This window comes from Cetorhinus maximus, chromosome 12, assembly GCF_964194155.1.
Source record: "Cetorhinus maximus chromosome 12, sCetMax3.hap1.1, whole genome shotgun sequence".
Classification (NCBI taxonomy): Eukaryota; Metazoa; Chordata; class Chondrichthyes; order Lamniformes; family Cetorhinidae; genus Cetorhinus; species Cetorhinus maximus.
Window position 1 is genome coordinate 113,134,997 of NC_135890.1, and position 13,601 is coordinate 113,148,597.

Sequence of the window (13,601 nt, forward strand, 5' to 3'; positions counted from 1 at the left end):
CAGTGAGGTTGAGTGTCTTGGGCTACAGGAAGATATAGACGGGATGGTCAAATGGGCAGATAAGTAGCAGATGGAAGTTAACCCTGAAAAGTGTGAGGTGATATACTTTGGAAGGAGTAACTTGACAAGGAAGTATTCAATGAACGGCATGACACTAGGAAGTTCTGAGGAACAAAGAGACCTTGGCGTGCGTGTCCATGGATCTCTGAAGGCGGAGGGGCATGTTAGTAGGGTGGTGAAAAAGGCATATGGGACACTTGTCTTTATCAATCGAGGCATAGATTACAAAATTAGGGAGGTCATGTTGGAGTTGTATAGAACCTTGGTGAGGCCACAGCTGGAGTAGTGTGTGCAGTTCTGGTCGCCATATTATAGGAAGGATGTGATAGCACTGGAGGGGGTGCAGAGGAGATTCACCAGGATGTTGCCTGGGATGAAACATTTAAGTTATGAAGAGAGGTTGGATAGACTTGGGTTGTTTTCGTTGGAGCAGAGAAGACTGAGGGGTGACCTGATCGAGGTGTACAAGATTATGAGGGGCATGGACAGGGTGGATAGGGAGCAGCTGTTCCCCTTAGTTGAAGGGTCAGTCACGAGGGGTAGGAGGTTTAGGGAGGATGTGAGGAAAAACTTTTTTACCCAGAGGGTGGTGACGGTCTGGAATGCGCTGCCTGGGAGGGTGGTGGAGGCGGGTTGCCTCACATCCTTTAAAAATTACCTGCATGAGCACTTGGCACATCATAACATTCAAGGCTATGGGCCAAGTGCTGGTAAATGGGATTAGGTAGGTAGGTCAGGTGTTTCTCACGTGTCAGTGCAGACTCGATGGGCCTCTTCTGCACTGTGTGATTCTGTGAAATAAGTAAAATGGATTGAAAATTTAATTAAACATGTCCCCTCATGTGAATTATTTAACAAAAGCTTTAGGATACCTCATCCCGCTTGTGGATGAGGTTTCCTAAAAAACGTAAAGGCTGCTCACCCTTTTCACCTGACCATCAACCGTAAGGTTGGACAGGCAGCGTAAGGTTGACCTTAATTACTTCCTTAATGGCCTTAATAGGCCGTTTAAAGAACAAAACATCGTGAGACAGCGCGATGACGTCGGGACACACGCCCTACATCATCGCGCGCCATTTTACATGCCAGCATGTCAGGCCCACTCCTGACTGAAAAATTCAGGCCCTAAATTTTGGCACTTCTGCCTGCTTCTCCCACACATCAAGTAAAACTGATGTTGGACTCTACCCTATCCACCTCATCTTGAGGAAAATTTCTGTACACTTCCTGGTCGCCAAAGATAGTCAAGCTAATCTCCAGAATACTGCAGCATCCACCTATCTTTGTTGTTCAAATGTGGCATACTGTCCTGACACAGTATTTAATTATTTCAATTCAGGTTATTCCAATAGTCACAATTCCATTCCCAACCAATTGTTGAGCTCCTTAAAGGACAAAATTATACTTTTGATGATACCCATACAGTTACCCATACATGTGGCAACGGTGGAACAAGATACCCTGGAGATGGTGCCCACCAGTAATTTCCACGGGGTTTCTCCAACTGGAAATCAACGGAACCCCTGATGAAATGGCGTAAATGGCAAAAAGTGCAGTTTACATTGTTAGAGTTTCTGCAAAGTTAGATCAAGAGAACCCAGTGGAACTTCTCCCCCACAAGATCAATTATTTGCTTATATTTAACTGAGTGGAACTAAATGATTTTCAGGAGATAATGGAACCAAATGGGCCTAAGTCTGCCTGGTGCATTTTAACTTACTTGGCACTGCTGTTTGTTTTAGATGTTAGGTGCTAAATATCACAGTTGATATTCTTTTTTGGTGTGATGTTTGTAATAGAAGTGGTGAAAATTATGCTGTTCTGTAAATAAATAGCGTAAGAGCCAACATTTTTAATATCAGCCTTCACCTCAATGCTATTGAGCAATAATTTGTGAACCTTACATTCATAATGTTATAGAGCACAAAAGGAGACGATTTGGCCCATTGTATCAGCACTGACTTTTTTAAAAAGCTATCCAATTAGTTCCACTCCCTTGCTGTTTCCCCACAGCCCTACAAATCTTTCCTTCTTTAAATACATATTCAACCCCTTTTGAAAGTTCCAACTAAATCTGCTCCCACCAGCTCTTCAGACAATGCGTTCCAGAGCATCATAACTTACTGATTTTTGTTTTAATGGCTCCTTATCGCCCCACCAGCTTTTTTGCCAATTATTTTAAGTCTGTGTCTTCTGGTTACTAATTTTCTTTTTTTTGTAATTTGTCCTTGGGATCTGCAATGGCACTTCATCAGGTGATGGTGAGCCGGCTTCTTGAACCTCTGCCTTCCATGTGGTGTAGGTATGCCCACAGCTGTTCAGGAGAGAGTTCCAGGATTTTGACCCAGCGGCAGTGAAGGAACAGCAATCATGGGCAGAATTTTGCCCTTGATGGGCGGGCGGGCAGGCCCCACCGGCTCGGCGGCGGGAGGGCAGCCGATCGCCGCTGCCGAAACGGGCCCCACTGCCATTTTAAGTGGGCAGGCCACCCGACGGGAAGCGCTATGCGTTTCCTGTGCAGGGGGCGGGGGGAGGGATTCCCCAACTGTCAGAGTGCGCTCTTTCACGCATGCGTGCTAAAGAGCGCTCATCTCCCTGAGACTAAATGCTGCCTCAGGGAGATCACTGACAGTGTTTTAAATATCAAAAAGAGAATAATAAAAAAAAACTATTAACATGTCCCCCTCATATGACAATGTCACACGAGATGCGACATGTTAATAAATGTGACTAAAACTTTAAACTTTTTAAAAACAGACATGAAACCTCATCCCGCCAGTGGATGAGGTTTCATGTTTTTTCAGAAGCCCGCTGGGGCTCCTGGCCTGCCCACCAACCTTAAGGTTGGATGGGCAGGGCCTTTAATCGCCTTAATGATCCTGTCAATGGCCTCAATTGGCCATTGACAGGTCGGCGGGCGGACAGCTGATCGCGCTGTACCCCCGCCTTCCTGAATATCTAAATGGGGTGGGATGACGTCGGGGGCTTCCCCCGAATGTCATCCTGCTCCCAATTCGCCGACGGAAAAATTCAGGCATGTAGTTCCAAGTCAGGATGGTGCGTGTCTTGGAGGGAAACTTGCAGGTGGTGGTGGTCCCAAGCATCTTTGCCCTTAATGCTACCCTCTGTGCTTCTAGGGCTCCCTGGGCACTCCCCACACCCCCACCTTCAACTGTGTACCACTGTGCCACTACCTCTGGTGAGTCTGTCCTGCTGGCTGGACAGGATATAGCGAGCAATGGCGATGGAGGAGTCTGGGACGTTGCTTGTATAGTATGATTTGGTAAGCATGACGGTTAAGCTGTTGCTTGACTAGTCTGTGGGGCAGTTCTCCTAATTTTGGCACAAGTTCCCAAACGTTATTGAGGAGAACTTTGCAGGGTTGACTGAGAGGATGCATCTTTTCCAGTTCCTAGGTCAATGCCAGCTGGTCCATCCAGTTTTATTCTTATTCAACTTTTCTGTGGCAGTTTGATATAACTCACTGGCTTGCTAGGCCATTTCAGAGGGCAGTAAAGAGTCAGCCACATATTTCAGTGCCATTGAAAAAAGTGCAAACATGGTCCTGTTCAACTAATTATGGATGGGTTGCAAAACGCATTCAGGATCACAGGAATACATGGTCCGCTTGTAGGAATGAACTGTAATGCCAAACTTCGGAGAAGAGCGCAATGCCCACAGAAATGTAATATCTGGATTAGAGTCAGTGATAATATGGGAATTTTTATGACATCCCATTTGTTAAGCTATGTGATTAACAATTATATATTTTTTCACATTTTGTCCTGTTTTGCTTTCCACTGTCTGTATTGTTAATATTGGTCTGCAATGCTTATTGTCACAGTGGTCTCTTGATCTTTCAGGTTTAAAGGTTCCCAGCAGCTGTGAATTGGTGGTAGGTGGGGAGCCACAATGCTGGGCAGAAGGGCGCTGTTTGCTGTTTGATGATTCCTTCCTACATACGGCATCCCACGGAGGCAAGTATACTGTTAGCTGTCACTGATTATTTTAACCTCTCATCCTTAAATTCTCATTCTCATTCTTCAGATCCCTCTGTGACCTCGCTCCTCCCTATCGCTGCAATCTCCTCCAGTTCTACAACCCCCTGAGCATTCTGCATCCCTGCAGTTCTGGCTCTGGATTTCTTTGCCCCACCATTGGTCATTGTAGCTTCAGTTGTCTAGGCCCTCAGTTCTGGAATTCCCTCCCATAAATCTCTGCCTCTCTCTACCATTCTTCCTTTAAGACGGTCCTTAAAAACTACTTTTTTGACCAAGCTTTTGTTCATTTGACTTAATGTTTCCATACATGGCTTGTTGTCAAATTTTCTCTGATAATGCTATGGTGAAGCACTTTTGGGATATTTTAGTGTGCTGAATGACCTGTTTTCATCTCGTTCTAATGTACCCAGATGGCAGTTTGACCCTGCAGGGCATCACAATTGAACCTAGCCTTTCCTTGCTGAACATTTGTGCCCTCCTTGTCTCTCACTTAAGTGGCATTCCTGGTAGCGTAATTAGGAACAGTGGGTTGTACAAAGTGAGAAGTATTTTCCTTTGGCCATACTATTACTAACTTTTGTTTCTTGTGATTGCAGGTCCAAGTGAAGAAGGTCCACGGGTTGTCTTCATGATTGATTTATGGCACCCGAATGTTGCTGCCACCGAGCGCCAGGCTCTAGACTTCATCTTTTCTCCGGGCCGCTGACTCCCTTTGATGGTCTTTTATTTTTCCTCCGGAGTGGCTGATCTCGGAAGGAGCGGAACACAGGAACGAGGGCTCTTGGGTCATCAGACGTGCCGCCCCCTCTTTCATTCATCAAAAGGGAATAAGTGGGCACACTAAGGAAAATTTAAGCTTTATTTGCTGAAAATGCACGCAATGCCGTGTTAATGGTTAGGTGGAGAAAAGAGTCCAAGATTTATTTATTTATCTATTGCTTCTGATTTATTTTTTTAAACAAGATATGTCAGGCTCAACTTCCTTTCCTCCCCACTGGTTAGTGGGGTGGCCACTGCTGTCTATCTGATTTTCCTCTAGCTGCGCTGCAGTCCATGAGACAATTTTCTGTAATGCCTTGAGCTGTAAAGTTTTTCATTTGAAGCCATCTCTCCTGCGAGAGCTAGTCCAGTTGAGACACTGTGAAGGTTTTCTAGGCCGGAACATCTGGTAATCAAAGTTCATTTTTAGGGAGAGGGGTGGGTTGAGGGGGGAAGGAGGAGAAATGTAGTCGCGTTCCAAGAATTTTCCAAAGGAACTCCTAGGATCGGGTGTCCGTGTACAGGTGAGTGGAGCCAAATCCCAATTGAGCATGTCTTTAGAAAAATGTGTTTCACCTGAATCAAAAATTTCTGGATCGGACCGTGATTTCCATAGACTGCTTATCGACTCGCTTGTGTATCTCAGCGGTTTTAATGTATTTTGCAGTGGAATCAAAATCACACTTAAAATGTATTCACTTAAAAAGGAATAGTTTTGCAAAAAAAAAAGAAATGAATGGGGTAAAAGGAAAGTTACACACACAAGCTGCTCTGTTGTCATCAGGGAAAATGAGACAATGGATTGACCATGCAGGGCATGCTAGATATATGGAAAGAGACTAACACTGGAAAGTTATGCTGTGATTATTAGAACTATTATTTTTGGAATGCAAATTCTACGTAACTAATAAATACGGTATAGCTCACTGTCCCATTTAAGGGCAATGAATGGGAAATTATTTGATCCATTGGATATCCATATAATGGGAGTGAATGAGAATTTATCTTTGCTGGATTTCACTATAAACAGGTTTACATTTATTTTTAATCTCATGGATCAATACAATAAAAAATTCTCTTACTTGAATCTAAAGGTATTTAACTTCGGGTCATTATTTTTAATTCTTTTATCGATGTACTTTGAGATTAAAACTGTGGAAATATATTTTATTCCTTTTGTGTTTATCAAAGTGGCAGGATGATTAACAGTGCTTGAAGATTTTTTTTCCTTCTTGTGTGCAGTGTCTGAAGCACTTCAAGTTCAGGTGCAGAATAGTGCAGCACAGGATAGGTGTAAGCTCCATAATGCTAGAACAATGTTCATGAGTGCCACCCAAGAAGAAAAGAAGGGGACCGCCAGTTGCTTCCCTTCACGTCTTTCCCTCATTCCTCCTTCCATGTCTTAAATAACCAGTTCTGGCACTGTATGCCCCGATGGACTCCAAATAAGATTGTCCCATCAAAATGCTAAGGAAATTGACCACTGTGCTGAATTTTTGGCACTTTAGTACAGTGGAGTTGTGTTGACTGAGACATTCTGAACTGACCTAAACAGCCAACAGAGAAGGAGAGACTACCATCCTGCATCAGCTGCGTTCAAACCTAGGTTCCTTGTGTCATTGTGTACTTGATTTTAGTGCTACATTAGTCTATTCAGATTGTAAATGTGATATGGTGTTATTTTTGTTTGTGCCACCAGTGAATTAGTGTTTTGTGAACTCAATTCTAAGAGAAGCTAACACAATACTACATAATTCAGACTAACATCAATGCTGTTCATGATGTAGTGTTATGCTTGCCTACCACTGAGAGACTCCATTTGATGGACTATATTTCCATAGGCACGTTTACCTCTGTTGGCCTGGTAATTTTGTTTGCACAACCTGGCCATTGGTTTCCCTCAAATCTTGAGGTGAATTACTTCTTTGATGCACTTTACTATATATGATAGCTAGCGTGTATTGCATGTGTACATGTGGAGTTGTGCTGGTGCAAGATTTGGAGAAATAAACCACACATTCTAATCTTACTGAGTTTTTATTTGTAAATTGATGCTTACTGTATTCATCCCAAAATTTATATGCCTCTGTCTTCCATTGACTCAGGGCAGAAATTTACACCTGCTATGTAATTTTGTGCTGGTTGGCAGGGTATCCACTATCATGCTTAAAAACAAATCTCCAAACCAAACTGTTAAGAAACCCACGTCAATAGTTTCCATTTGCTGGACTACAAGTGCCCGGTTTTTTTTTTTCAGTGTGAGCATGTCCATCTATCTAAAGCCATAGAATTCCAATTCAGGTTGGCAGGAGCTAAATCTGGGTTGGGTTTAGTTAGTAAAATCCTCACAGCTACCCAGCACAAGTGTGTTTCCTGCTGCTTGTCCAACTAAGATCACCATTTTCATTGAGACATTATATTATAGGGTTATTTGGAGATCCAGGAAAAGTTCTAGCCCTCAACGACTGTTCTCATCCGCCAGAATCTCATCAATAAGCCAGGTTGGCTGGTCATCCATCGTTCCACTGGACCTCCCCGCCCCCGTTGGTTCAGTTCTAAGTTTGTCACAGAACACTGGGGAGGGAGAGGGCTGGAATTTTAACCCAGAAAAAATAGGTGGGTTTGGATTGGTTCTGGAGGGTGTTCTGAATCCAGACTTAAAACCGCCTCCCACTTGCCTATTTTTGACTTTAATTGTGGCTGGTAGATGGGTGGGTGACCAAGCCGCTCCAAGGAGTGGGTTGGTACTTTGAATGAGATAATGAAGCTGGAAGCCTCATTGTTCACTTTTTTGAATTTAACTGTGGATGACCGAGTTTCCCAAGCCTTGGGAAATCCACCAGCTACTTCCACACAAAGGCTGCTGGGTTCAGGGAGCATGTGCATTTACACCTATCTAATGGATTCAGCGTGCCTGCCTGTGCAACCCTCTGAGTGATCAGGCACCCGCCCTCCCAGGTTTCAGACTTACCCCCACCCTAGGCATCCAAATGACTCCAGCTCCCCAGATGCTTGCTGCAGTCTCTACCGACCTGTACCCCGCCCAAATGGAGGTCAAGCCTGACAATAAGGGTGGCTTCAGAGTGAGGAACTGATCATTGACATCACGTGCATGCCAGGGAGTTGAAACTACAGAGCATGCAGGGGAATTCTGTACTGTCTGTACCCTGCGCCTTACCAACCCTCCAGCTGGTCAGGTAAATTGAAATCCAGACCATTAAGTCTGTTCCAATTTTGCATTGTTAAGTGTGCTTCCACCCCCTTGCTCCCAGAGGATAGCAACTAATTGACTGTTGGACAACTGTTCAGTGCGTAATTGACATTTTCCTAGGAGGAGAGCATGTACCAAGACCGAATCCTGTGCAGTACTGTGAACAGCACAACTCACCGTAAAAATCTGAGGGTAGATGTTAACATCATTGTAACTGCAAAATACATAATCATACTCCACTTATCAATCGGAGGTGCAGAGTTTCAGTGGCAAATGCTTGCCTTGCTACAGTCCAATCCAGGTAACCAGGGATAGGGCTGTTGTCAAAAGAAGAGAAGAAATTAATGGGTGATTTGATAGATGAATCATCATGGATTGAGCAGAATAGGTAGAAACAGACTGTTTTTAATGATCTTGAACAAGGGCACCTAGATGTACGATTAAATGCAAGAGGTTTAGAGAGCAGGGGGGACTTTTTTTTTCTACAGACGGTTGGGAGGCTGTGGAATGCATTACCAAGAATTAGCGATTGAAGAAGATAGCATGGGGTTTTCTATGCATGTGTGCAAGGCTGGTTTTGGGACTGCATTTCAATCTGACCAATTGAGCAGTTAAAGCTACTGACTTGATGACATCAGACAAACTAAAGTAGTTCCTTATACGTTTTGTGAATAAGAAGCAGAGCCAGGGAATCTGGCAGCAGCTGACGGGATAAAAAGCAGAACAGTCAAAGGTTGGATTATTTACATTTACATAGAGTTAACAGCTAAGATAGCTGCATGTTGACATTGGCTGTGTTCAAATGTAAAATGATCTCTATCACCTGTCTTAATATTGCCCTCTTTTGCTCGGTGTCAGTTTTTGTCTGTTTATGGCCCTGTGAAGCAGCTTGGGACATTTAACTATGTTAAAGGCACTGTACAAATGAAAGGTTGTTAACATTGCTTTCACCCATGTTAAATAGAATACTATTCAAAATCTGGACAGTCTTCATATTCTTTAGTGTGGCACTTTTAAGTTGTCTCATTTCCAGTAATACCTCAATTTCACTGAATTTGGATACCATAATCTGTCTGATGTAGTTCAGTCTTGCTTGCATCAGGATCAGTTTTTAATTTTTAGCTAGTACAGCTGGCTCTGCAAAAATAATGTACAGTCCTGAACTCATTATTGGCTTGTAGTTACACATCAACTGGATACTGAAATTTGTTTCCTTTTATTTTGACCTGAATTTATTTAGCTTTCAGCAAAACCTTAGTTATCCTGAACATTGGCAATTGGATTTTGTCCAATTTTGGAACCGTTCTTGGTTTCAAATTGCAGTAAGATCAGCCATCATTAAGGATGCTACTTTGCTTTTGAAGTAGATTGCCAGTAATGAGTGAGAAGCTTTTCTCTTTTGGGGACAATAGGGATGGAAAAGATTGCTGCAAAACACAGCTAGAAAACTAAAATGGTATTTGCTGTAGGATTGAGAATCTTTTGCATGTTCTTACTCCTCAGGGATGGAAGTGCATTTCATTGGAAAGTAAAATATGTTTAGTCCCAAGCCGTTCCCTTCTTCTTCTGAAAGCACCAATTCTCGCTCGGATGGGTACTGGCTTAACACTTCTCCAGTGCTTCACCTGTTACTGCTCTTCACCTGTATGCGTACACAGCAAGTATCTGCAGGATATTCAATCATCAAAGGCATCAAGCCAAATTGCTAGATGCCCTTGTCAACAGTAAATGGGTCACTGCAATAAGTGTAGCTGTGTAGCAATCTAGAGGAAATCATAGTTTCTACCCTCCCAGTCCAACCGTTTCCCTAACTCTGATCTGTTAACTCAAGTACAGACAGGAATCAAACCTTGTATGGCCTAGTGCAACATAAGGTGGCACTTTTAACTGTCAGGCCACCAGGGAACCTGCTAAATGTATATTAAATTCAAAAATTTCCTAGTGGTGCATAGGGAAATGAGAACAACCTCCTGGCATTTTGGGTTTGAGGTGTGTGACTCACATGTAGAAAAACCCAAGTGGTGTTGACACTGCTTGTGATTTCCCTCTCCTGTGCACGCCAACCTCCTTCATCCCCCATTCACTTCAATGGAGCAGGAAAGCTCCCCCTTTTTTAATGGCTTATTTCTGCAGTGTACATTCTCTGTTGATGCCAACCTGGTTGTTTTATTGTAGACTTTGTTCAATCAATTTTGAGGTCTGAACGAGGGCTAAATGTCAAAATATTTGCAACTAAATTTAGCAGAGGATCTTCTAAAACCATGGGCACTGTTCTTTTCCAATTATCTGCAGAATCACAATACTTTCACCCTTTGTATAGAACTGTGTGGTTCAAGAGTGATACCCTGTCATATATAAAAAGCATAAAATGATTACATTACAGACTGCTACAGGATCACTTTTCAAAGAAGAAGCAAAATCTCAGACACTAATAAATTTGAAAAAGAATCTGCATTTTCTGCGAAAAGGAATTTCTGTTGAGCATCTTTAAGATCCTAAAAAGGGTGATCAGTCTCGTCTTTCTTTAACTGGCCCATATTCTAGTCAAGCACCAAGACTATCCTGGTCGTAGTCACAAAATGTATCTTATTTTCATCTTATCGCTTCAGCTCCCTTGACTTCTCTGCAACCTTTTACTATAATTGACCATTCAATTCTTAGATCTGTGACCCAGCCCTGTACTGTGACTGATTTACTGCCTGAAGTGTAAACAATGCTGGAAAGGGACCACGTTGATCAGCATTAAAAAAAAAGAATGAATGGTGAATCCTTTTTTGAGATGTGCACTGTACTTAAGGCTGAGCCTTTTGTTCACTTTCAGACATTGAGGAACCTGCAGTAACTTCTGTCTTTGTTTGCGATTTTTATCTCCCAAGAATTAAAACCTTTCTGCTGGGAGATCAGACTATGGCTCTTGTGGAGTATTATTGTAACCTCTTCAAGCATTGTGGAAAGAAAGGGATGATTGTAACAAAATATTTTAATGTTTCGGGATACATCAAAACCAGGCTTAAGTCTTAGACTTGATCCAGGATCTGTGCTGAGTTAAGTGATCACAACCAGGGCAGTAATTGGAGTGATTTTGATCCTCTAGGATGATAGGGGGAAGGGCAAAAGTCAGTAACAAACATCGCTAAAACAGATGATCATCATATTATCCCATTGCTGTTTGTGGAGTTTGCTGTGTGGCACTAAGTGAATTGCTTATTTGGAGGGCCGGTGCAGACACGATGCTGTAACAATTCAGTATGCAATTAGCTGCCCAGCATTCAAGAAAGGAAGTGGAGGGGAAACTCGGCATCAGTTTTTTGTTTAAATGTAAGCAGGAATTCATTATTGAATATATTTCAATCAGAACTTTGAGATAGCACCAGCTTTGGTATGTTTCATATTAAGAAACTTGTAAGTCATTGCTATATGTGGTATTATTGTGGTTGCTGCAATGTCTAAGACACACATGAACATCTCAATATAGCATATGAGGTGCCTGAATATTTGCCTGGATTAAAATAAATAAATGTGTGAAATACAGGAAGAATTGTTTGGAAGCGCTAGGGTCAATGGTATGCTCTACATTTTGCAGCTGTACAGTTACTGCAGAAATGCTGTGCCTAGTCTTATGCATTCCTTTTTCATTGTTTTTGCCCAAACCCCAAGATGTGGGCAATAAATGTTTTTCACATACCTTGGAAAAGCTAGCTTAGACAGCATATAAATATAATCTATTTTTCTGATGTAGCGAAAGGGCTTGTGGCCAGTGAATTTCTGATTTGCAAGTTGGAAATGCACTTAGTTAAAATAAATGACATTTCAGGGTGAGGGGACAGCATGTTTGCATTGTATTTTTGAATTTGCCTTGAAGATACGTCCTTCACAGAGAATCTTGTACAATACCGTGGTCATCATTAAGATAAAAGCAAAAAACTGCGGGTGCTGGAAATCCAAAACAAAAACCGTTATCAATACAGCTCTTCGCGTTCTGGTTTTCTCCTGAATTGACTTGGACATGAGTGTGATTCCAGCAGTCATCTGGTGCTGTGTCCATTCTTCACGAATGAGTCAAGGCAGTGAATTTGCTGACCTTAGACAGCGTCCTATAAACTCACTAAATGTAGAGATATTGCTGAAAAAAGAGATATGTTGAAGCTTATCATCTTGCACTCATCAAGACACTTCGCAAGAATACTAATATAAGGGGAAGACAACGATTTATTCTGTATGTGAAGAGAGTGCTGATTGGTTGGCCAGTGAACTCTAATGTATTCACTGGTGCATTCTCCATGGCAACACCTCTACCAATCTGAGTCCACTTCCACATGCAGAATAAATTGTTGTTTTCCCCTTATATTAGTATTCTTACAAAGTGTCCTGATGAGTGCAGGATGAAAAGCTTCGACATGTCTCTTTTTTTTCAGCCATACTCAAGTTCTGTGCAACCAAATGTAGGGATGGTAGAAATCGACAGCAGAAATGGTTTGATGGTAATGAGGAAACTTGAGTGATTTTACTCAGAGCGTTGAGGTCAAATGTTCTACCCACACTGCCACCCTAACAGAGATCAAATAATTCACCATAGATTGAACTTGAGCACTTACTGTATAGTTCAGTACCTAATGTAGGGAAACACAGCAGTCAGTTTGCACACAGCAAAGTCCCACAAGCAGCAATGGGGCAATGGCCAGTCCAGAGTTCTGAAGAAGAGTTGTACTGGGCTCGAAACATTAACTTTGTTTCTCACTTCACAGATGCAGCTAGCAGGGTGACCTCCTCTGGGGAGAAAGGAGAGGGACACCACCAGAGGAGCAGGGGTGGGGGTGCTAACAAGACCTGCAGATCGGTCTGCTTGGTTCATCCTGTACCCTCCCCCCCCCCCCCCCCCCTCCACCGCCTTCCAATTATTCTCTGACATCCCTCCCCTTTTCCCTGCCCAGACCCCCCATACCTCATACCAGCTGGAACCTCACCCTCTCATGCCCCTCAGGTCTGCCAAAAACATACCTGAGCCTTTGCCGGACTTAACCCCACCCCCAACCGGACTTGAACTTGAGAGGGTCATCTCTGGACCTGACTTCAGAGCTACCGCCTCCCACCCCCCCACCCCCCCCGCCCCTCCCCCCACCACCAAACTCACCGGGCTGAGTGGTGCTACCTGTCCAGACCCTCCACCGGACTCTGCCAACCCCACCCACACACCTGGCAGGAAGAGAGTGGCGCCAGCCAGTTGTGCAGCATTGCTTATGTCTACCCGCGTACACTGTGCCGCCTCTGGGTTGCGCACACACAGATACCAACCATGATCAGGCCCCGATAAGAGGAGAGAAATCCAGGATGAATGGTGACGGACAGGGGGGAGAGTTCCTGCACGGTTGGTCAGCCTGACTGCCAGACCTGCTGAGTTTTTCCAGCACTTTGTTTTTCTTATCAATGACCAGACCGTCTGTTTTTGTGCTGATGAGTGAGGGATAAATATTGCCCACCTCTTCAAATATTGCCATGGGACCTTTCTTGGCCAGCTAAAAGAGGGTATACGGGACCTCCTGCTTAGTATAAAAGCAAAATACTGCGGATGC

At 43.3% G+C, this 13,601-nt stretch overlaps 1 protein-coding gene across 3 annotated transcripts in view; it reads left to right on the forward strand.

Moving 5' to 3' along the window:
- asphd2 (aspartate beta-hydroxylase domain containing 2) overlaps positions 1-6,849 on the forward strand; it is a 32,521-nt gene extending 25,672 nt beyond the window's left edge. For all 3 annotated transcript variants that reach the window (XM_078554449.1, XM_078554451.1, XM_078554450.1), the window contains 2 exons: positions 3,924-4,037; positions 4,658-6,849. In XM_078554449.1, the coding sequence (XP_078410575.1) occupies positions 3,924-4,037; positions 4,658-4,767 (224 nt within the window). In that variant the 3' untranslated portion in view covers positions 4,768-6,849. The remainder of the gene's footprint in view (positions 1-3,923; positions 4,038-4,657) is intronic.
- Positions 6,850-13,601: the final 6,752 nt, after the last annotated feature.